We start from the raw sequence: 25,759 nt of genomic DNA, 5'->3' as shown, positions 1-25,759 counted from the left end.
AGGTTATTTAAGAGCAAAAATAGTGTGCTTATAACACTGCTCCATGATCAGGATACCAGTGGCCAGACCTTCTATGGCAAGCATATTTGGAAAGAAGCAGTCCTCAGACTTTATGATTTGAGTGAATCTTCAATGTAGTCCTATTCTATTTAAGTATGAAATGTGTTAATTTTGCAGAAGAGAATGGGAAAAGCAACCCTGTAGAATGTGCTTGAAAAAGGACTTCTAATGTCAACAGAGATGTTGTGAGAGTAAATATCTGATAATCATCTCTGTTCGGAAAGAAACAAATGCATTATATTTTGGCAGAATGTACTGGCCATTGTAGTTTTTGGATATTAAAGTACAATTTGAAGTTGTAATAATTTAATGCTGATGCAAATTTGAAGAAATTGATTTGCGTAACTAAGAAGATATTTTAATTAGTATAGTGAAGAAATGCAGAGAGAAAATGTGCAGAACAGTTCAACTAAAGCATAAAAGGCAGGTAATGGGTGGTATGGTAAAATGTTACTTGTCATTTCTATAAATAGTACCTTGTGGCCAATATCCTAGGTAGTTAACAAATAAAAACCCTGCTTTTTAACAAATGGTTAAAATTATTATTCATTGGAGAAAGCATAAATTTCCAGGCAGAAATCAATAATGTGACTGGTCAGCAAAAGTAATTACTGTGAGTTGTGCCCTGCTTTTTAAGGGCATTTTAAGTGCCTCTTAGGAGGCTGTGGCTGTGCCTTTTTTGTGGGATTGAAAGACCAATCATTTGTAAGTTGCAGTAAGCAGAGTTGTGCTAGACCTTCATGGAGGTTCAGACTTCATGCACCTGAAGTTCATATGATTTTTCATTTTCTGATGTGGGCCATGTTGGGTCTGCAGTAGGTAGTGAAGAGCATGAAAGTCCATAAATATGGTCGTGGTTTTAGTAGTGGGACTTCAGCTGCATACAGCATTGTGAGAAAATTGATGCCCTGTCGTAGATGTAAAACCAGTATGTGATTGAAGGGATTGAGGGAGTTTTTCTTCCTTTTCTTTGAGAACCTAAAATTTCTGTTTCTGTAACCTGCTCTGGGGGCTTTGCCCATTTTGTACCTTTCTGTGTTTGCAAGCCACAGATCCGGTGTTTTTTAAGTACTAGACTTAGCTTTATGGAAAGAGATGAGTTAAACGCATTGAAAACTTTGTTCAGAAAATTGAATGTTAGAACTGTAATTTGACAGTAATAACAGATTTTTGTGTTGCTGGGCAGCTTTTATATTTAAATACACTTTTCATCCCGATAGATCTCATGCGTCGTCAGGAAGAATTGAGGCGCTTGGAAGAACTTCGGAACCAAGAACTTCAGAAGCGCAAACAGATCCAACTGAGGTATTTTGTCTTCTACTGTGCAGAGGTGTGGCCTGCAGCCATTGTAGGCCTTTATGGATTTAGATGTGTTAGCTAAACTTGCTGCTCAAAAGCATCATGTGTGATCTTTCTGATAATATAATGCTAATACATAAGATTGGTTTCAAGTGTTGCTTGATTTTTTTTTTCCAGTTATTTCAGCTCTGCCAGTTTCGTTGTAAATTTCTGAGATTCCTAAATAGTGTAGAAATGTCTTAGCCTATTTTTTTGTTTCATGTTTATTTCAAGGTGACCGAAGCATTGCTGTAATAGGAACATGCTTATAAATTTTATGGGCAGGTGATCTGCATATAGAATCATATAGCATTGCAATCTTATAGTCTGACATGGGATTTTGGAAGTTATTTTCACTTGATACTCTAGCATGTTGAAAACAATTTTTCTTTCAGGATTTGATTCATGCATATTATTTTTTTAATGCCTCTTCTAAAGTTTAAGAAAATAGACATAGTCTCATCATGTTGATTTATACTTTCTGTGTTAAATATCACAATGTCAATAAGGTAAAAAGAGCAGCGCAAACATGTCTCAGAATTAAAAATGTGTCTTCTGGCACTGTTGAAATGTTTTAATCCATAGTGGTGTCTTAAAAACTGGAATATTTTAACCTGTTTACTGATATATACCTGGATGAGTAGGGATAGAATGTATTGGTATTGAAATTGCTTGTGTATCAGTAAAAAAAAACCAAACCCAAAACTTCAAAAGTACTCAAACCCATGAAGTTGAGTAGCTTAGTGCCTTACACTGTGTAAAAAAATAGTTAATGACCAGTTTTGTTTATATACTTGATCTTACCTCTGAGACTGAGGGCAAGCCTCAGCAGGTCAAGAGACAAAGCTGACATAATTTTGAAAACCATCCTAGACATGAAGAAGAGCACAGACGTCGTGAAGAGGAGATGCTGCGCCAGAGGGAACAGGAGGAGTTACGACGGCAGCAGGAGGGAGGATTTAAGCCAAATTTCATGGACAATGTAAGTACAATTCTATGGTGAAAGTCCAAATTGCAGAAGAATTCTTTCATTATTCTAGTTATTGAACTGCCATCTTCTTGTTAGCTGTTTCACTTAATTATTTCCTTGTTCTCCTGAGTGAATTGCAACATACTCAGTAGTGTAGTTACTCTTTTGTAGGACGACGTTACTGCCATTTTCCCCACAAGCTGATGATGTAGTGCTTCTGTTAAGGTGTTCAGATACTAATTTTTTTTACTTCGGAATTGAAATGTTTCAGTAAAATAATTTTTCTGAGTGGGAGGTGATAGGAATCACCCATCCTGATGTGCTCTGCTCTGCCTGAAGGTTTAAATTTTAAACCAGTTCATGCTGCTAAGCTTGTTTGAATTAGTAGTTTTGGTTTAGGCTTAACTTACTAAGAATGTTTTCAGAAGCAAAAAGAGCAATGTTAATTCCATACGGAGCCTAAAATCACTCTCTCTTTTGACCCTGTGTATAACTAGATGAGGAGAACATCCAAATCATTACTAAAGGAGGACTGAAATACTATGAAAGTGAGGGAAAATTTGTCCTTTGCTATAACCTGTACATTATTTATATTAGTAATTTAGGTGTGCTCTGCCTCGGAAGACTCGTCCTTGCAGGACTAACAAAATGGTGCTATCAGAGGAGTCAGCTTCTACATTTTTTTGGCCAAAGGGTATATGACTTTTTTTTTTCTACCAACCAGATCAGTCCAGTGAATGCAAACTGTGGTGCAAATGCTTTAGTTTCTCTTGGGTAGGATACCTTTTACTATTACAGCTGTTCCTAATGAGGAAATAATGAATAAGCAATTCACACAATGCTCTTTTACATTATTAAAACAACTGTAGACTGCAGGAGGGGATTTTGCTCCCCTTCACAGGTGCAACTTCATACATCTCAACCAGAAATGAACTAACTGCTGGTTTCTCAGCTACTTCCTGTGAAAGAAAAACCTATTTTACATTCTATACAATGAAATTTTCTGTAAGGTTGTGAAGAATTTAGTATGTATGTTCTGAGCCATCCTGAGTGATGTTAGAAAATAAATGATTCCCTATTCTCAGCAGGGCGTTTTTTCCCCTCATCTGCCCCTTAGAGTTTTTAGTAAAGATGAGGAGGAAGCAAAATAGTTGCTTTGATTTCACTAACAGGTGTAATTTGGTTTTGCTCGCTGTGTTTTGAGGGGCTCGCATCCAAAAGCAGATGGTAATTTATTTCAATATATCCTCTCTCTAAAAAAAAACTGCTTTCAGCACATCTTTTCTTCAGGGTAACAAACACCAAGAATTCAGAACTCACACTATCCTTTAGTGTGTTCCAAATATTAGTAAACATAATTGGGGAAATAGCATGTAACAGTTGTCTGATGTCATTTAGAAGTAGTACTTACTGGTGACTTCTGTAGTGCCAAATGTAAAATTTTGTATCACTGTAATATCTTAATGTAGCGTCTTTTGGGCTTGCCTGACTTTCTGCCCCTGTCAGCTGCTTGTCAGAACCTCCTGGCTCCTCTGTGAGACCCTCTGTGTGCTTCTTGCTGCAGAGAACTGCAGGAATAGGAAGCTGGGGAGCCACAGCCCTGGGATAGCAGGAGCTCCCTCAGATTCCATTGCTGTCAGGAGGTTGTGGCCTCTAATCTGCAGCTTGGAGTGGGGAAGACTAGATAATGTTTGCCATCACAGCTTTTACTGGTTTATTCTTACATCTGTCTTGAGATAAGAGTATTTAGTCTCTGTGCTTAAATTGCTTGCCACAGTTGTCCAACCTTGTTGTTTATCTCCATTTTTAAATTCCAAACCCTATACGAATAGAAACTGTTAAAGTTGGTGTGCTGGACTTGGCAAAAATGTAGCAAGAGAAGGGAAGAAGAGTGGTTCAAATGGCAAGCGCTTCAATCACTGTGTATAATTTTTATGAATTTTATGCATCAAATTTTTTGGAGGGGAAAGGTAAAAGGTGGAAGACTTTTTTGGAAGAGTGTTGCTTTCCCACTCATGCATTACTGAAATTGTGTGTTCATTTGGACCTAGTTGTACACTCCAAAAATGCAGAGATGTAGCTTTGCAGTAACAGCCCTACCAAAAGCATTTCAATTTATTTATAAAGGACTGTAGAGTACAGGTGTTGTTTTTTTAAACATCATATGAAATTGAAGTGGCATACACAATAATACATGAAAAAATGTATTCTCTTGACTAGTCTTTAGTATTCTGGTTATGTCTTGACTTAGGTTTTACTTCTAATGCTCTTTAAACTTTAAAAGAGGAAAATTTGAAACAAAATGGCAAGTGATATGTTTCTTTAGCAACAGTTTCTAATCAGGGCAGCCTTGTGACTAAGCATGCCTATCATTTTATAGATGCTTTTATAAAATGTTTTTAGATAACTGTAGTTATGTAGTGTGAATGGCAATTGAAGAAGCCTTTGCATTTAGCAGCAGAGAAAAACTGTAAACCTTTTCTGGAGAGAGCAAAATGACACATGAAATCTGATTTCAGTTTAGAATTTCTTATACAACTCATTTGTTTTTATTTGTTCTTACTAATACTTGTTTACTGTGAACAGATTCCATCTTGCACTCACTTCTACTCTCGGATTACCACGGTACATGTACTGAGAAAGTTATTCTCTATTTTCAGAGAAAAAGTTGACTCTTGGTGGGAATTGCATTTTTTGATACTGTTGGATAGTTCTTTACCATATCAAGTCTTGATAAATTCTTCTGGCATTATACTTACAACATACCAAAGTCTTCTGCCAACAATGTATTTTGTAGGACAATAATAATTGTTTCTAATCCTTGTTTTTGTTTCTTAAAAGCTTTGAAAAGTAAGCTTCCTTCACTTATATCCTATCACTTTTTACTGCTCAGTCTAAAACAGGAAGATAAATGGTAAGTGCAATGGCAACCAGAATTGGACCCTCTCATGTAAAGCTACAGTATTAGACTTTCCCGTTGAAAGTTTCTATCTGTGTCTTTTCCCTAATTCATTAAACTTGCATTTTTAAAAAAATAAAACTACTTCTGAAAAACATCTTGTAATCAAGTTTAGTGCAGGTAGCAGTTACTTGATTTTGTTACAATGATAAAAATATTTTCTGGAAGAGGATTTCTTTTCCTGAAGCATTCTTGTGGCTGGTGATCATTAACATTAGAAGTTAGATTGCATTGATTGTTAATCTAATGGGCAGCCTGATGATGCCTAAACAGCTCATTAATCTACTTGTGTGATCTGTACTAGATAAATTATTAATAAACATTTTCATATTGGTTAGGGTTTTTCCCTTCCTTTCTAAAAGTCAGTTAATTGAAATGTGCTGTTATAGCTCAATAATTTATATGCATTCTGATTTCACCGTAGCTTAACTGGGGAATGAGTTTTCCAGTAGTATTTTGCTAATTTTTATTTTGCATACATTCTTCTGGCTGAAAGAGGAACTTGCTGATGGTGATTTATTTTGCAACAGCACAAATATTTTTTAAAAAGAAAGTATTTCTGAGTGCCAGGAATACGTTAATTACTCAAACATGCAATGGGTATTATCCAGTTATGGATGACTTGCTTGGATTTACACTGTTGAATCTCAGTCAGAGCCATTTTACAAAATAATTCCAGTTCCAAGACCTTCCTATTTGTGTCACCTACTTAGTGGTTTGGATTTAGTGTATTAAAATAGGTTCTATGTGTCTGAAACAGAGACCAAAGTATGTAGGAGTTGCAGTCCTAGTTTTGTGAGCGTGGATTTACGTCTGTAGTAACACTGTAAAAGTGTCAGGTGGGTATTGTACTTAATGAAACAATAGCTGCAGTGCCAACCTGAAACTTACAGCTCTTCTTACTGAGAGTTTAAAGAGAGATTTGAGATTTTTGGACGTCCTTGCCCACTGCCCTCCAAGGAAAACCCTTTTTTGAATGCGTAAGGGACTGTTTCTTGAGAATTTATCAGTTTCAATTTCTGAATGCTTGCTGTTTTTTCATGTAAGACTTCGTATATTAAATTACTTTCCTTTTTAATCTCCTAGTCTTTTCAGGAATTATTTTTAGATGTTGTTTTGCTTTCCTTTAGTTTTTCTTGCAGAAGCACTGCTCTCATGTGTGTTGAGTCATTATCAGCATCAAGTGTCAGCCATTAAAGCAGTGGAGATGCTTCAACAGCAGGGATTGTAGTGGACTTGGATCAAAAGCTGTAAGACCGATGAGAGTAAGAAAGTAAAAAAAGCACGTTGCAAAACAGCAATGAAGTCTATAGCTTCAGGAATGCCATTGCAACATAGCTTTTGTTCTAAGAGTTTGGTCCTTTGGAGCAATTCATAAATGTAGGTTTCCACTTCTTCCTGTTTGGAGCCCTATTGAGGCATCTCTTACCCCTCACTTCTTTGTTCACGTGCAAGTTAAGCATTAGACATATTTGAAACAAGACTCTCACATTTCCTTAAACTTCAGTAATTCAGGACTACATTTTTGCACTTCTTGTGTTTTTAAGTGAATAGAACTGTATTTTGGTCATGTTTTCTCATAGCATTGTGCTCAAAAGCTCTGGTAATGTCAGCAGTTGGAATTTTCACTGAATAGTGAATTGTTTCCTACCTAACTCAAAACTGAACTAAGGCAGAGGCCCAAAAATAAATAATTGAAATATTTCTAAGAATCTTTTCAAATTTGTTAAGTTTTCTAACAAAAAATGCTGGTTATTTTATCCTGACAGCCTTGTATATGTAATGAAGCTAAAGGTGGTGAAGTTTTGTGAGTTTGTATGAATAAAATCTCAGTTTCTTGCAGCTTGGTAAAAGCTCTTTGTAGAGCGTGATTGGGCAAGATGAATTGCATCCTTACTGCAGTCCAGCTTACAGAGTTCACGTGTGACACATAAAGGCTTTTTAAGGTAAAACTAGCTTGGAGAAAGGCAAATCATTAAATGTAGAACTAAAAACCACCAACCTGGCAGAATACTGCTTTTCTTGGCAGTGGTTTTACTTCAGTGATCAAATTTTTTCTTATGCATAAATCAACATAGGGTAGGGTTCTATAAATTATAGAACGGCATTCTGTAAATATGCAGTTTGTGTTTCTGTGGGCAGTCCTGGTTTTGGCAGCAGCACTAAATTATTTTTATTTTTCCATATGCATCAGTAGACAGATTCTTAAATGATGCATTTCTTCTGTTCCTTGGTGTTTCAGCTACTAAATTTGTTGCTTTGGGCAAGAATAATACTTCCTTAATAAGCCTTAAAATACTCAATTTATATTATTGTCAGCAACTAAAGAAATTATTTTCAGCCTTCAATTACATTATCAGGTAGAAAAAACTATTTAACTGTCATATCTGCTTTTAGTATGAAAAGACATTGCATGAAAATCAATGCAGAACTTCAGGTATCTTTTTGTAGCATATTATGTGTTTATATACATTAAATGAAGGAAGGTGTTTATGGAATAAGACCTTTGGTTGTAAGTATTTCATGACCAATTTAGGATAGTTCATAATTGATTTTCTAGGTCATGTTTTTATGTATGTCAAGGATGCTGCTTAAAGTAATTTTTCAGTAACAGCAAATGTTACAATATTATATTTAATTTATAACTATATTTCTGTATGTGTGAACTGAGTGTTTAGGCAATGTGATATTTTTATGTTTTATTTAGGATATATTTAATCTTTTGCTCTGTTGCAGTCATCTTGTAGCGTTTGCACAAAGGGGTTTGGAGAACACTAATGTGTACTTCATGTAAACTTGCAAATAGAACAAGTGACTCTTCACAAGTAATTTTATACTTTAATGTGCTGTCAAATGTGCATAAGTCTCCAGTGTGAATTTAGGTGTTTTGGTACTGCTTTTAAGCTTTCCCAAATTTGTTCTTTTCTACGGTAATTGATACAGATTTTTCTGTCCATATTCTTCAGATTATCTGGTTTTGTTTATAACCTTTCTTTCTCTCCGTAAGTGAGACTGAGAGTAAGGGAGTAAGTAAGACTGATGATCAAGAAACTAAACTATCACTTTTCAGATGCTGCTTCTGTAATGGCAAAATGACATTGGTCTTTGTCAGTCTCTGTGTTTCATGAGGCCTCAGCTGGAGCAAATGCCATTTTTGTTCAATAGATGATAGAAAGACCTCAAATGCATCTGTGCTTGTTTATAGAATACTACATTTGCATACTTTTGCTGTTTCATGGATTTTACAGATAAAAACATCAAAATCTAATTAAGAGCGGATTTAATAAGTCTATATTCTATATTTTACTATTATTTCTGAAAATTGTTGGTGCTCACAATTTAAATAAAACCTAGTTATTCAACTTAAGCTACTCAAATAGAGTTCTTCAGTTTTTTGTATTCTGACAAGTAAGAATACTTAGGAATTAGATGTATAACTTAGAAAAATTCTTTGTTGGTGTGTTTGATAAATGCCATATATATATGAAGAAGCTAAAATTAATGTTTGCCTTAATAATTTTCATTTTTTCTTCCTCAGCTACTGGAGTTAAGTTTGGCTTGGAGTTTGTACACGTATTTACCCAGACTAAGAAGAAACTAATTTTCAGTTTCAGTTGTCTGCTTGGTACCTATTTTGGACTCATACACTTCACTAAATCCTGAGATCTTGCTTGGTGGCACTGAGACTTGCAACCAAAATAAGCTCCTCTGCTTAGAAAAGTTTGTCTTTGCTCAAGGGATCTGTGTTTAAAGAAAGACTAAAGCACCCAAGAAGCAATAAGTGAGATTTCTTTATAAATAGGTTTTTTTGGATGTGAGGAAACCTGTTAATGTGTAGTGTGAGCAAAGTCTGTTAGTGATCTGGTTTCTATCTCTCAAGCCAGTGCCTTGCAAGTAGTTTTGTGTTTTTTCTTAATGTGACCTTTTGCTTGGCCTCTAGCATTTTGCTTCAGTAGCTCTCACAGAGCAGAAAATTTTAATACTGATAATACAGTAAACTGATAGAAAAAAATAGAAATTAACTTAGTGTTGTTGCCTGTCTATTGATACCAGGCTAACTGTTGTTTGTTGAATTAAAATATTCATCATTTTTCTCAGGAATATTTCACAAGCCTCCTTGTCAAAGTCGTTTTTTCTGGTTACTGGAGGTCGTGCTTGTTTTTGGTTATTAAATCTTCCACGAGGAAAATGGAGTTTAAATCTGATACTACTTTCTTCCATCAAGTACAGTTCAATTGTGCGGAGATTGGGTATTACTTCTCAATTAATTAGCACTTCTAATAAATAGTGGGTTTTGGTAAGAAAATGAGTTTTGGTAGAGCTGTTTTGTAACTGTTCAGATGGGGAGTTCAGTATAAACTAAAGCTTAAAGAGTCAATTAGATATATCTAAGGTTTGCTATTCAAAGATGTTGCTGCCTGAACATCATCTTAAAATCATAGCATGGTTTGGTTTGGAAGGGGCCATTAAAGGCCATCTAGTTCATTGCCTCCTGCAATGAGCAGGGGCATCTTAAGCTACTTTAGGTTGCTCAGAGCTCCATCCAATCCTTAGTGGTTCCAGGGATGGGGCATCCACCACCTGTCTGGACAACTTGTTCCAGTATTTCATTGCCCTCATTGTTAAAAAATTTCTTCCTTTTACCTAGTTGGAGTCTGCCCCCTATTAGTTTAAAACTATCACCCCATGTCCTGTCACAACATGCCCTACTAAAACATTTGTTACCATTATGATTTCCTACAGTGGCTAATGACTCTTTAGTTTAGGCTTAGAATTGTGTAGGATGAAAGAGTGTTTGTATTAGTTTTGTTCTGTACACGACTGAAGCTCTTACTGCAGGTCCCAAATGCAGTTTGGGCTATCTGCTTGTGACAGGATAGCTGGTAGTTGTCTGTTCTGAGAAAAAGATAATATGATGTTGAAATTAGGTTCTTCAGGCTTTGTTTATCTTCCTGAATGCTTCTGGTTTTTATAATACTTTTAAAATGTTACATACTTATGGAATCTTCCTGTTTGTTCCCCGCACCATTTCTGAATTTTTTAACATTTGTTTTAATTATGGGGAACTTCTGAGTTTAGGTAAGAGCCAGCTATTCATGTTTGTCCCTATTGATTGGGTGATCCCTGTTGAGTCCCTAACATAATTGTGACCCTGGGGTCCATTGTAGGTAAATCAAATAGTAGTTTTTGTTGGATATTTTTGATGAAACCAGACACTGTAGCTTAAGAGTGTGTGGACTTGGGTTAGGGTGTTTAGGTAGAAAGCTACGCTTCTCAATCTGTTTGCATTTATTCAGATGACCAGTTTCTTAATTGCCTGGTAGAATATATTATTTTCATCAGTCCAACCTGTGTTCAAATGACAAGCATCTTCCTCATTCAAGTCTGCCTCATGTTGCTCTAGTTTTACAGGAAATGGCCTATGAATTTTGGGAAATAACTGTGGAGCTTGGCTTCCAGCAGAAAGTTTCACTGATGCTTCTCTGTTTATATTTTTTTATGTTTTAGTGTGCTGTATGTGTGGACAGGCCATAAGTTAATTGGCAAAATCGTAAACATTGAACTAGTCTGGTTGTAAGCAACATGTCTTAAAAACACTGTATGGGTGCTTGAAGTTTCTCCTACGGGACCTCTTTGTAGCATTGAAAGACTTTGGCTTTCAGCTTCCTTTTGACAAATGCTTGCATTTTTACTTGGTATCTTAAATTAATTATGAGTTAGCAACTACAATTGGACTGTTTTTTATGTTGTCATTTATTTAGCATATGTTATATCTTCTTGGTGAGGAAAAATTATTGCTACAGAAGTCTGGCAAAGAATCATTTTTAGTGCATTGTGGCTATAACTGGTGGTGCTTTTAAGTTGCTTTTGCAGTCTTGCAGATGACACTTGAATTAAGAAGTAGATTTTCATATAAACATTCCATGATAAAGGGTATTCTTGGCTGATTAATTTCTCTTGTTAGTAAACATTGATGATTTTCACTACATCTTATCCTTGAATCTTGCACTTGGGGAAAACTTTTTTTGACTCCATCCAATGTTCACTCTTTTTAATATTTGTGTAACTTGGGGTTTGCACAAGGAAAACGTAAGTTTGGGAAATCTAAATTGCAGCATTGTTCTGTAACACCTGATTTTCAGTTTAGTATTTTAGTGCATTTCTGCATGTGGGTACACTTAGCCCAGTCTTGGTTACCAGTTAAGCAGCCCTTCAAGTCCACCTCCACCATGGTAAATAGTGGAGTGCATTGTGAATCATTTGCAGCCTGCCAGGTTGTCTGTTTTGACACTTTACGTCCACTCTTCCGACATTTCTTTAGCTCATATAAAACCAGAATAATTCTGAGATGCTGCATGAAATTCTCTAATATGCCTCTGAAGATGTGAATATATTGTGAATGTAGTGTAATTGTTACATGTCTCAGTCATGAACTTGGTGATATGCTGTGTATTTCTTCTAGAAAGTGTTTTTGTGGGTAAGTAAAGAGTAAAATGTCATTGAAAAAGTATTTGTATTATGTCCAGCCATTGATCTGTATTTAATTTATAGTTTAATTTTTTTACTGTTATGGAAAAAAGGAACCTAACAGAAATGGGAGAAATGTATTTTATATTTTGGTTCCACGAATCTAAGGTGGCTCCTAACTCCAGCAGAACCAGATTAAGTGGCAGAATTGAGAAGGTTGCTATTAAAGGGAATTGATATAATGGTATGTAATTTTTCAGAAGATTTCCAAATCTGTTGAAGGTGATTACCTTCTCTAAGCACCTTTGTCTTGTGAAAAATTATTTCCAAATTTTAGCTTAAAGTATTTGAGGAGCAGGTTTTTACCTTTCTTTTGAGTCTTAGTTGTTAAATGAAGGGGAACATTTGCCAGAATACCTCTGTATTTGATTTCTCTCAAATCATCAACAGCAAAGGCCTTTGGAAAAAGTATCCTTCTTTGCAGTTACATCCTCAGAGAGTGCTTCATATACAGTGAAGGGATATGGTAGGATTTTTCATTACCTGAACAGATGATGTAATGATGATTGGAGGCATGGAATTAAAATATGAATATTGATTTTGTTCCTAGCTACTGTATACGTATGCAGTTTGTTTAGGGCCTGATTTTCCCCTCTGTGTACATTATTTTTTTAGGATGACAAATAACTTTCACCTTAAGTTATGAGAAAATGAAATACATTTTTTGTCAGTTTTATAGATACTGTATGTACTATGTTTTTACTGTATTTTAACGAATGGAAATGAGAGAGGTGGGAGAAAACCCCACTAATTATACTAATGCAGTGGCTTAAATACAATATTAAAATTCAGTGAAGGAGCAAGTAGTTACAAGACAAAATAATAAAGCAGAAAATATATAAATTGCAATATGGAACCAAGTTCTATAATCACCAGAATAGGTTCCATGGCATATCTTGGCTTCTAGACTATTTTCTGTTTTGTTACTAAGTTAGACTGTAATCTGAATTTTGACCTGTAATGCATTCTGAAAATGCAAGTTCTTGTGTAAAACAAAGCTGTTACTTTGGTGTGTATTAAACAGAATTGTCTTTAACCTTTAGGATTAACATTTTCTTTAATCTTTAGGATTACTAAATGTTGCTGGTTAGTGATATATCTTCTAACGGTCTTTATATTGAGAGTCATATTAGTGCAATTAAACTGCTTTCTTTTCCAAAACCGTCACTTAAACGTCATGTGAGGATTGATGTATTGGAAGGAAGCTAACTTTAGTTCGGATTGGGTTTTGCATCCAGCTGTAAGAGAATGACAAAACCAAAACATTCTGGGAGGTTCACAGCTGTTTGACAGTTAATGTAAAAAGTATTTCTAAAGAATAGTTCAATTTACAATAGTAAATATTTTTGAGTAGTTTTAATTACATTTGTTCAATTGGGTGTTTTTTGTTTGTGGCCTTTAGCTGCCAAGGATTATCCTTAGCAACTGATGCAGAAGGAAAATGAGACCCCAGAGAAGCAGAAGACTTTCTGTTCTCAGAACTTAAAGAAGACAACAAAGATGTAATACATAGAGGTTTTTCACAAATACATCCCTATACTTCTGCTGTTAATTTTAAAAGAAATTCCCCTCTTCAAGTAAAACTGATACTTGCTTTACAATCTTACTGAAATGACAAGAATACTTAAGAAATATGCTGGACCAGTAATACATTTCTTTTTCTGTAATTGTAGTTTTTACGACTGTTAGAAGTGTTTTCCCAATTTGTATCATCTACTGGAATATGTGTATCTGATTGTGTTTCATGCAGTGTGTATTCCTGATTTTACCTGTGTGATACTTTTTTAATGTTTAGGGTTTTTTAGTGTTGGAGCTCAATGAGTCACCTCCATCAGCTTTATTCATGACTCAAGTCAGAAAGCAGTAAATTGCCTTGATCTCCTCTAGCCTTCTTAGTATGTTTTTTCAAATATTGAGTCCTGGTGACGGCTGGTAAACCTAATGAAAATTCTTTTCATTGGGATTGCTGTTTAAAACCAGGACATAAGCATGCTGTGTGTTTTATAGCTACATTTACTTTATTGTTATCTGGTTTAATGCATTTGTAAAGTTAGAGAGTTTATATTTTTCTAGACTTTTGGGTGAGTGCTATCACTCACTTCATAGAGTTTTGAGCAGTGTAGGCTGGAAGACATTTCTGGAATCATCTAGAATGATGCCCAGCTTAGAGTGGGGATCAGTTCTGAATTTGGACTTTGGTGCTCAGGAACACATACAAATGCTGGATTTTGAAAGATCAAGATTTTTCATTTAAAATTACTTACTGTTATTCTATAGGAACTGTGTGGGGATTTTGTGACTTTTGGATCTTACACAGAGATCTTAATTGAGCATCAAACCAAAGAGCGGAGGGTGACAAGAAGGGGTGGATGGAAGAGAAGCCTTTTTGTACTTTAACTTCTTTCTGCCACTTAACTTCCAGTACGCTTCTCATTGGAGTGCAATAGTAGACTAGTCTGAGGAAAAGACAAATAACACAATCAAAAGTATCCCCCAAATTCTAGTTTTGATTGCTAACTAGCAGCTTTAATAACTTGTATGATTTATGTCATTAAAATATAGGTGTCTTTCAGTAAGTTGCATTTTATGTAAGGTTTAAGGGCCTTATGCCTCCTTAAGAGGTCTTTGGAAATAATTTTTCTTTCCTAGAAGGAGCTTAATGAAATAACCCACACTAAAAGGGAGTGATGAATTCTAGTAAGAGTGACAGAAATGTCATACCTGTTTTGACAAATATATAGTCTATTAGAGAATAAAATTTGGTTTTCACATTATTGAAAACAAGTGAGAATCAACAGCACTGTTAATTACATTTTGCTCTATACCCACAACCTAGATAAAGTACTGATTAAACTATTAATTTTCAAGTTTATGGGAAAAGTGTTCTTTTCTTGCCAAGACTTTTTTTTGGATGCCATGTCTTAGCATTATAGTGGTTACTATACTGTGAAAGGTGAGTAAATAGTCACATGTTCTTCTGGCCACAAACCATTGGAAACTGTATCATAACATTTCTGAGATATCTTGCGTTTTTGCTGTTCTAAAATTTTCCGTGCCATATTTTATTCATACCATAATTTTTGACAGCTTTGTTACCATGAATATTGCATCACTTGGAAACAAGATTAATTTTTGCTGGGCTGCTGCAATTGCAAGGCCTATTTTTAAAGAAAAAAAGTAGCTCTGGTTTGTCAGTTTAAAAAGTCAGATTTATGACTTTGTATTTTTGCTTGCAGTGTGACCTATTTTAGGTGTTTTTCAAAACATGTACTTTCATGGTTTTGTAGAATCCATTTAAAAATAGTGTAATATATTTAACAAACTCAGAACAATCATCTTGGCAGTTCTCTGTATATTTAGACTACTGTGTCAGTGGTGATTAGAGGTGTAAGAACATAGCACATGATACACCTCAAATACTTAGGAAAACTGGTTTCAAGTACTTGGTAAAAAGGGGAGAATCCATACTATATGAAATGTAAAATATATATTTTGAAAATAGTATATTCAATATTTTGGTGTAGATCTGCATTTTACATTTGACATTGGATTTCGTTGGCATTGTGAGAAATACAATTTTTAATGCTTCTGTCTACAGTAATTAGTAAGTATAATGCTATAGTTGCCATCATAGCAGTTTTTCTAAAAGATTACTCAGATGAATTGGACCTTTTTCTGAAGGTTGTCTGCATTAGTGAGTTCTGAAGTATTTTACAAGAATCCTGGCAACAGATGATTTGGAAAGGTTTGAGTTGTGTAAACAGTGCTTTTACAATAGGACATTTTTTGTTTGCTGACTTTGTCTTTTTGATAATGTTTTTTTCTGATATTCATGAAGCTTAACTTTCGCTTTCCGGCCCATCCTTTGTCTTTTCGCTTTCTTTTTCCCCTGTAATAGCATGTCATCCATTTTTCTTGTTTTCTTACTGTTAAGATTGTTTTCCCAGGTATGGGGGACTTCAGAGGTTCTCAATCACCCCACATATTTCTCTCGTAAGAGTTTAGCCCTGTTCTCTTGCTGCTCAGTTTCACCTCCCTGTTGTGGGTAGTTACAGGTGACTTCGGGTAGTCAGAGCAGGCTGCTACTGAACAGAAGAATGGGAAGTCATATAGTAAGGCAAAGAAGCTCTGAGAAGGTAACACTATCTTTGTTAAGGCTGCAAAAGGCCTGAGTATCTAAAAATGAGCCTCGGGGGTGGGCTGGAATTACCAGCCAGCACTGGTTCAGCTATTGTGCCAAACTGCCTGTTGGTACTCCTTTCTGTTAAATTTTGGGCAAAACCCATGGACTAGTTGACCTGTAGTAACACGGTTACCTGGTTACCTGTAGTAACGCGTTTATGCTCACATAGTAAAGAGCTGTCTAGGATCTGATTTGTGTGTGACTAAATTTTTGTTACTACCCAGGACTCCTCCAGATAGAATTTTTGAATACATCAAACATCTGATGACATTAATGTTATGAACTGCTGGTTAACATTTGAAATTGAGTATTTTATCTGACAGAAGTGTAAAGTTGCTAATTCTGTGTTGTGAGTGCAGAAAAATTTTCCTGTGCTGAAAAAATCAAGGGAGCGTGATATGTTTTGAACATGCAACAGCAGGAATAATTATAAACAGCATCAGCATCTTAATCTTACAGACATGTTGATCAAGTAATAGGCACATTTATGGATGTTGATTCTATACCTGAAATGTTTTTTATAATGTAATAATTCAACACTGAAGTTAAAGCTAAAAAATGGAAAATAATTACTTCATAATTTTTCTTACAAATGTTAAACTAGACTAAACAAAAGTAGATTTTACCTGTCTTTTGCTGTACTTCAGTTAACTGAAGACTGGTAGCATTTCAAGACAGGGAAAAGTGGTTGATTGCTAGGAGGAAGACTAGTGTGTTTTTGAAATGTCCATCAGAGCTTGCATATGCTTCTGTCCTTTACAAAGGAAACAAGTTAAGTTCTCATAACTAGTGCAACTTTACAGCTCTGTACATATCATCCTTACCTAGCCAGTATTGTACTGAGCCTTGCCTTATGGCACTTGTCACTTCAAAAAGCAAATACCAACCAACTTGCAGTTGAACCCGGGATGAGTCAAGTAAGGTTTGTGCCTACTGTAAAGTCTGGTGCTTTTCTTTGTAGTGAAAAAGTTTCTCACAGCTGTTGGAGACGTGTCCGGTTTGCACACAAGCATACAGGAGTGCATGTGTGCACACAATCTGACTAGTGTAAACTGGTAACCACGGTGTTTCCCTGTCCTTTTGGGCCAGGGACTGACAGTAGGGATGATACTGCACTTTTCCTTCTGCTTCCTGATACCAAGACTGAGGTGTACAAGCAGACTAATAACACAGTTGTATGCTAATTTGTGACTAAATCATGTCAGTTTATAGGTATGGTTGATCCCTGTGGGGCTGCTGGTTTTACTTAAAATGTCAGTTGATGTTACTGTGGAAGGCCTGTCAGAGTAGCTGAATGTTCTCTAATCAATTATTAACGTGAGTTCTAGGGTCAGAAGAAGAGATCCTCCTTAGTGTTCCATCAGTGGCCTTTTTTCGCTGGACTTTATAACCCGTCTGTGTCTTTTAGTTACCAGTCCTTGTTTTTCCCCTCCACGTTAAGCCATATTCTTTTGAAAACAGTGTGTATTCTTCTTACGTTAAGTACTTTTTCTAGATTAACAGAAGTTACTGCAAACAAAGTTGTTGTCCCGAGAGCTCTTTATCATATATCTCATGGCAATTTCCTACAGCAGGATATTTTTATAAAACTGTTGATTCTATTCTGTCACATAGTGGAATCTGCTGCTTCAAGTGGCTGAAGATAGAAGACTCATGTTTGGCATCCCAAGTATGATTGACCAAACCAGACTTTTGTGAACCTGTACAAAGACTATGAATGTGTTTTGATTTATTAATATTTCCATGTAAAAGTTGCTAATAGACTGATTTAGTTGCTTAGTATGTGGATTTGTTTTCAAAGTGCCTCTGAACTTAGGCTCTTAAATCGTAAGTGGAATGGTTTTTCAGAATGAGGTAAATTTTTTTGAATTTTCTTATTCTCAGCACATGTGTGTTTACTCAAGAGCAGAATACTTGTTAATATTCCTGTAAAAAAATAAGGAGAATTTAAAAAAGAAATTTCATTAGGTTTTGTTTTGAACTGTGAATTTGTTTCTATTTAGCCTTTTTGATGTAATCCTAAAACCCCTTGGAATTGTCTCTGGTAGAGTATTTTGTTTTCCCATAAGTGATGATTGTTTTGCCACTCCAATTCTTTTGAGTATTGTTTTACAGCAGGCTGGGGTTCATGTTTAGTAATGTCAGGAATCTTTTGCTGTTGGGTGACTGAGCATCAATTGAATCTGGATCAATTTGATGTGCTATTTGTTTGTTTAGTGTAAATGCATGTTACAGTTTCTGGTGATACTACAGTTTTATGCTGGTTTCAAAAGGATGATCAGTATCTGAACTAACATCAATAGCAAAGTATAATTCATTAAAAAAAATATACAACCACCAAGTTAAGTTAAAACTATTCGAACAATAGTTGGTAGGTTGAATTTATATACCATAATATAATGTATCAGGTCTTGGTTTTCAATCAACACAAGTACTTTTGGGTCATGAAATCATATTGAGTATTACTAAATGACAACCTTTAGGCAAGTACTGTAATAAGACCTGTTTGTTTACAGGTAAAATAGACAAATATCTATTAGTGAAAAACACTGCATGAAGATGGATTCATTTGCAGCTGATCACATAACTATTTGGGAGCTTTAGGCTGCTGCATCTGATAAATGAAATTTGGGATATTTAATCTTTTAAATACAAAAATGTACAGCATTGTTATATTGAACTTATTCATCCCTTTGATATTATAAAAAAAGGAGTATAATTAACTTCATTCCTTGCACTGTTTTTAATCAATGGAAACTTGAAACGTTATCATTTTTATTTTCTTGGAGTAAATGGGAATGTTTTAAGTTCTAAGAATGATAGGTTGACCATGAAAACTATGTTTGCTTTCAGAGAGAACAGGAAATGAGAATGGGTGATATGGGTCCTCGTGGAGCAATAAACATGGGAGGTAGGGATCTGAAGGAAAAAGGCTTCTGTAATGTAATTTTTTTTTTCTTTGGGACTGTACATGTAACTCAAGCACTATTAATTAGTGATAACTGGTAAAAAAGGAGTAAGCAATATTAGAAAATAACCCCCCCCCAACATATATATCTTGCTTTCCAGCAGCTTTCCCCCCCTACCCCTGGTGTATCTTTATTTTTGTGCTTTGACTCTGCATGGCAAAAAAAATGATGTGCAAGTTAAGAGAAACAAAAATCAGTGAAAAGTGATGCTCTGAGAGTTATCTGATACAAAAGAGGAATTTTATGTTAAAAAAAATATTTGGCATTATTTTGGAGGGACTATCCAAAGAAATTGTGACTTTAATTGCCTGCAGAGAAGTGATGTAGAGGTTAAAATTGACAAGTTCTTCTTGATGTACTTGATGTGATAAATGAATAGTGTGCTTAGTGTTCTACCAATTTCTTCCAAGTATCTTATTTGCAAATATTCTCAGTTAGCTCTTGCAACTTAAAATACTGTCACTGCTAAAAAGTACTACTGTATAATCTAGACAAATATAATAATTAGTGCTTGCTCCAGATATGCAGACTGAAACGGTTTGGAATCTTTCTTACTCAGAATATCTGCTTTTAAACAAGACTGAAAATATTTCTTCAAAACCACCAGATCTAACTAACCTTAGTGAACTGTTAATCTATTGGAAGCTTCCTGATGGAAATTTAAAATAAATTAAGGTGGTAATTAAAAGAAAAGTAATAAAACTATTTTTCCAAATATTTTAAAATTGAAAGTGCATACAAAACTTAGTAAACATTTCACTTGTCTTTTGAGTAGTGCGAATTTATGGAGTAATGAATCTGCTTCAGATTTTAAAACACATTATTCATTATTTCCTTGCATTTATTGAGGCATATTTAGAGCTGAAAAATAGAAATAGGCTTGTGCTTTCAGGGATGATGAAAATTATTTACAAATAATTCTGAAGAAGGACATTTTGAAGTTATCTACAAATGTTAAACTGAAGCATAAATTGAGGCTTAATTTTTCTTATTTTATAGTGGTACTTTGTCATATGTTGGCATCATACTTGAAAATTTCATTTAATTAGAAGACTTTCTAAATATTGATACTGTGCCAGTTGTCCAGATCCACAAGATGCACTTTTTACATGCAGGTTTAAAATGTGTATTTCCTGCAGTTCTTAACAATGACGTTATTGGTCTTGCTTTTTAAGTTTTATGTTACAACTTGATTTTAGACTTCATACTCTTAGAAATTTTGTATCATTCAAAAAAAAAAAAGTTATAGTAACACTGAACTTCTATTTTAAAGTATTCATAGCAAATAAGTGTGGCATTGATTCACTCATTATAGAGATTTTGTTTTATTTCCTAGCATATTAACTCTACTGGTACAACCAAAATAATTGACCCAAAACCTTACAGTAGACCTTTAAATAGGAGATCTTTAGTTGTTGACAGTAGCATCCTTTCTTAATATTTCTTTTGGAATTATAACTTGATTTTTAACTGACTTTTACCTGTGCCATTTGTGACCTTTTATAATGTGGGACAGAGGGAGCTGGAATATCTCCAGTAACTGAAATACTTGCATGATGATTGTCTTAGAAAGCAGACTACCTCTGTGAAAAGTGTTGGACTGACCTGTGCAGAACTGCTCATTTTTACAACTTTCTGTGACAAACAAGTTCTGAGAGAATATGAATACCTCATCAGAGCATTTAATTGGCTCTGTAGTGCTAAGTGCAGATTGTAAAGTTAAATATGGAAAAAAGGGGCTTTTTTGGGGAGCCATCTCTGCATTCATGAAGATTATTGGCTTTCTTGTTGGTGCATTTCAGACATTTAGACTGGACTTCTTCAGCCCTTCAGTTTACAGAAAAGGGCTTTTTTTTTAGTGTCTGCATTGTGGCATGACCACTAATGACTGCTTTCCATCTGTTGCTGAACATGGTCCTGTAAATTAACTCCTCACATTAATGTCCCACTAAAAAGAAGGGACAATCAAGTGTTTAGCTTCTAGGGTCTTCTTTGGAGATAGGAGGATTTGGGAGGACCTCTGAGTTACAGCTAATGTATTGTAGTGGCCTGTGGCTGAAAATATGCAGCAACCCACTCTCTCCTTGCATCATACTCTGTAGTTTTGCTCTTTTCTTATATCTGACTCTGCCTGAAACAGGAGGTTTGATAGAGGTTGCTGTCTGCCACCCTGGGTGTGTTTGTATGATACAGAGCAGGAGAACTTTGTGGCGGTTGACAGATGAGTGACAGTACCTGTGGGTGGCCACCTGGCTCAGTTTAATTAGGCTGATTAGCAAACCAATAGCAAGTAATTTAGCATTTAGTTAATGGCACTACTGCATGCACTAAGTGCTGCTGCCATCATGGTAGTCTTGCAGAGTGCCTCTGGCCTCTGAGAATAAAGGTGTCTCCTGATGCTGGCACTTTAGACTTCTTTTCCTTCTATACTAACTGAATGCGTGACAGTAAAAAACCGTTTTTAAGCATACACTACTGTAATTTTCTTGAATTGTAGCCCAGTCTTCTCCCTGCTACATGAACTGATCATGTGTGTGGATAGGTAAGAAGCATCCAACCTGAGTGTACCTTTGCTTTGACTTGTTGTTGTTATAGGGAGACGTCTGGGACTTACTCATTACTATGCTCAAAGACTTCTGCTTTACAAAATGACAAGATTTCTGTCACTTGTAGTAAACTTGTTTAGCACTTCCCATGTGCTACTGTGTAGCATGCATTGTTTTTGCTAAGGAGTTTGTGGTTGGCCTAATGCATATCAATCAATCCCAAGTCTCCAATTTTAGCAGCACTGTCTTGAATGCCATGGTTTCACTGGCTGCTGTGACATGGTGTTCTCAAGGCAAGTAGTAAAGATGTAATTGTGCATATCTGCAGATAGTCACAGTACCGTATCTGTGGGAAGTGGCCTCCTTTGAATGATGTATATATATTCATTTCTAAAAAAGTGCAGTTGTGGTGAGAACGGAGAGGGTTTCTTAAAAATATATAAACAACAGACTTATTAATAAGTCTAGCACCATGTCAGATTTCCTTGTATTACGAAAGTGTATACTTAAAGTGTACACTAAATTCCAAAGGTATGCTTTCTTCCATTATCAAATTTTGGATGCATACTTTTGGGCTGAAAAAGATGGATTATTGTGGGGAATGGGAAGAGTGCCTCACCACCAGCCTTGGAGCTGATATTTCATAATAGTAAGGTGCGAGGCAGATAATCAGACTTTTTACTTACAGCAACGTGCAAAAACAGCATGAAGGCATTTTTACCTCTGTGTTCAGTATGTTCGTGAGTACTGGCAGAGTGGTGCTTCTTAGTGTAATATTACAGCTAGATGATCTCCTCAGTTTTCAAGATCATCATCTACTTCTTTGATTCAGACTTCTGGAGGAGATTGTTTGTCATTTCAAGTTCTAACAAAACTACTTAGTTTTCTGGTACTTAAAAGAAATTACAGCTAAATGCAAGATTTTTTTGATTCTATATTGCAAATAATTTATTGTTGAGTACCATCTCTGTTATAGATGTCTTAGACCTTAGACTAATCTACTGTACACAATATCAATTAACATACTACTGGTAGAAGATTTCTTGCAAATCTGCATTTCATCTGTTAGGATCCCTGAAGAGGCAAGTTGCCATATAGCTGCCAATATGTGTAAAATCACTTGAGATTTTTGCTAATTTGTGGTGTGCATACTCTGTATAGAGGCAATGTGAATGCTTTGGTTCCTGCACAGAAACCATACAGCTATATTTAGCTGTGAAGGTTGGGATTTTCAAAAATGTGAGGCAAATTCTGTAATGCAGAATAATAGAGATTATTTAAAATCTGTTTAAAAGCAGATGATTGAGATAAATGTACAGTCTCAAAGGATATTTTTTTTCAAGTATTTGAAGTCTTGTACATTTGGCTTTTTAAACATTGTAAATTGTTTGTTTGTTCTTGTAAAATTAAGATAGGACAGCTCTAAGTATAGATTGTTTTGCATAGATGCGTTTAGCCCAGCACCTGCTGGTAACCAAGGCCCTCCTCCAATGATGGGTATGAATATGAACAACAGAGGAACTTTACCTGGCCCTGCAATGGGTCCTGGTCCTTCCATGGGACCAGAAGGAGCTGCAAATATGGGAACACCAATGATGCCAGATAATGGAACAGTGGTAATGTATCACAAATTTAATTCCTTTGAATAGCTGTCATGTCTCATGGCCCATTTTTCTTACCAAAGGTATTTTCACACTGAGTAAGAATGTGTTACATGTTTTGGATCTGTTAAAAGTAATTGATAAAACCTTTTCATGGAAACAATTTACAACCCAAAAAAAAGAAATATTTTTTTGATATTAATATGAAAATCCTACTTCCCTTAGGAACAAAAATCTGTAAAATTAGACTTTGGCGGTTCTTTTCTTTAGTGAAACCAAATGCTGTGAATTAGTTTCTTGGGGTTTTTGATGAACAGTTAAATGTTGGAAGGTGCAAAGTGTGAAGATACCTTTGTGTAAACTATTTAAATTTTTGAAGCAACTTTAGTGTTCTTTGTATTTCTTTTCTAACACTGTTAAATGCATGAGATTGACAGTAATTATGCCACTTAGAAAATCAGTAGGCAACAGCTATTGATAACTGTTATATCAATACAGGAAAAATAATATTGCCCAATTGCCATGGCTAATAGAGAATGTCTTTTTTTATGTCTGGGATTTTTAATCAAGAGCAGATAGGCCATTGGGATGCAGTTAAAGCACTAGCCATTCTTGCTTTGTTCTCATAGCCAGTCACTTTTCCTAGCTGTAATGTCTTATGTAGAGAAACAACTATATAATTTGAAATCTGACTTTTGCATAATTTTTTCAGTATTGTTTTGTTACTAGATATTTGGATTAGTGGTGGTGTAATATAAAGGAATACATAATATTAACAGTTATTCTGTTACAGTTTTATTGGAACAAAGAAGCATTTTGTAGCTGTGTTTTTTTAGATATACCTTCTCAACAGTATCTGTCTGTGATTGAGCAATCGGTATAATAAAGTTAGAACAGAGTCCTTTGTTCCATAGAAGAAAATGAGATTTTGATTTTGCACAAAATATATTGTGGGTCTGGTCTTTACCAGATAAAAAGGAGAGGGTCTTACTTCTCGTCATAGGAGTCAGCTCATTTTATCAGTTGTGTCATTTCTCACAAAGTGGGGAGGATGCTATTCACAAAATACTCGATTTGTGAATGCTTTTGCTGGAGACCACTGTGTTACTGGTCACCTTGAGAACCTTCTTCTGTGATTATATAGACACTGTAAAAGATGTGTGGAAAAGAATGTGGAGTCATAAATCACAGTACCTAACTTAAACAGTTGTTTTTCTACAGAAAGTCATTCCAGGTATGGAAATGTAGGAAATATACCGACACTTCAAAATGCATGTTTAAAAAAAAATTCTTTTTTCTTCCGTTTTCTTATGCATGCTTCTGAAGGACAAATTAGATTTTAGTTTTTCTTCCTTTTGGTCTTCGAAGGTTTTTAACTTGAGGAATCAGGCCAAATGACCTGCAGAAAGGCATAGCCTTATTGTATTATTGCTGTTGTTAGAAAGATACTTAAAAGATCCTTTGAGGGCTATTTACTAAAACACTGTAAGTTATTTTCCACTGAGGGAAATTAAGAATATGCTTTTTAGACCAGAAATGCAAATTTAATGTTTTTAATTGGATGTTTGTCTTGAAGGGAAAATTGTAGCAATCTTTTTTTTTGTTTGTTTCATTGCAATCTTTTGAAACCTGGATTGTCTTTGAATGTAACATTTTAAAAGTAGCTTCCCCCACTTACTAATGTAGGTAGTTAATTATAAGCAGTTTTCTTGTTAGCTGGAAAGAGGGGTCCTTATTAGAAGGAGGACTTGACTTTTTGTCCAAAATTCAAATGGTAAAAGGAGTCAGGAGTATGTGATAAGTTACTTGTTGAAATGATTCATATCCATTGCTAACAAGCTGGCATGCATTTAGATAATTTCAAAGCTGTTACTACCCATTGCTACAGATTTAAAGGTGCTTTGGCTCAGTAGTAGATCTTTATGCAGCTCTTGAAGTGACCTTTCTTGTATACAATGTTACACTTGAAACAATGCACAACCATGATCTAGGTTGCATGTACTTTTATCTGTATAGATAAAATGCTGGGGTTTTAGTTATGTATACATACATACATATATATATATACATATATACATATACATATACATAAATATATGAATTAGCAGACTCCAGAGCTGCTGAGCACTACTACTGGTACTGGAGTTAGGCTTTCAGAAGAATTCTTTTCTGATTTAGGCATCTAAATAAAGTGCTGGTCGACCTTAAATGTCCTTTATTGAACTCTGAATACCTGGGGAGTTGATGTAGATCTCTCTGCAGAAGGAGTTTCTTCTGAAAGCAAAACTGTCCTTAACTGGTGAATGATCAGTTATTTCCACATCTGATTGTACCATGTATCTATGCTTTTAGTGGTTTATGTTGAGTTTAAATTTGTCAATGTGGGGTTCTATTTTTAAACACTTGCATTAGTACTGAACTGTATGTGCTCAGATGGATGTTTTTTGCTTAGAAATTAAGCAAATAAATTGCGTAAAGATAGATACCTTTATTAATATTAAGCATAGAGCTAAGGAAAGTAAATATGGAATATTAATTGGATTTTTATCTCACACTGATATTTCAGAATGAGCCTTAGTTAAATATAGAGTTTTTTTATAAACTA

The 25,759-nt window shown here is 35.1% G+C and overlaps 1 protein-coding gene across 5 annotated transcripts in view; it reads left to right on the top strand.

Moving 5' to 3' along the window:
* PSPC1 (paraspeckle component 1) overlaps positions 1-25,759 on the top strand; it is a 61,671-nt gene that overhangs the window by 8,985 nt on the left and 26,927 nt on the right. For 2 of the 5 annotated variants that reach the window (XR_010719358.1, XM_066175830.1), the window contains exons 5-6: positions 1,281-1,365; positions 2,272-2,380. Coding sequence is in view for 4 of the 5 variants with exons in the window: in XM_066175830.1 (XP_066031927.1) it covers positions 1,281-1,365; positions 2,272-2,380 (194 nt within the window). In the remaining variant the exon portion in view is untranslated. Of the gene's footprint in view, positions 1-1,280; positions 1,366-2,271; positions 2,381-2,965; positions 3,036-13,257; positions 13,329-18,891; positions 18,950-22,999; positions 23,170-25,759 lie in introns of those variants that run through there. The other 3 variants (XM_066175829.1, XM_066175831.1, XM_066175832.1) reach the window with 3 other exon arrangements.

This window comes from Chamaea fasciata, unplaced genomic scaffold (genome assembly GCF_029207755.1).
Source record: "Chamaea fasciata isolate MVZ Bird 193981 ecotype frontalis unplaced genomic scaffold, bChaFas1.0.hap1 SCAF_2, whole genome shotgun sequence".
NCBI lineage: Eukaryota > Metazoa > Chordata > Aves > Passeriformes > Sylviidae > Chamaea > Chamaea fasciata.
Note: the sequence above shows the minus strand (reverse complement) of the source record. Positions and strands in the feature narration are given on the sequence as shown.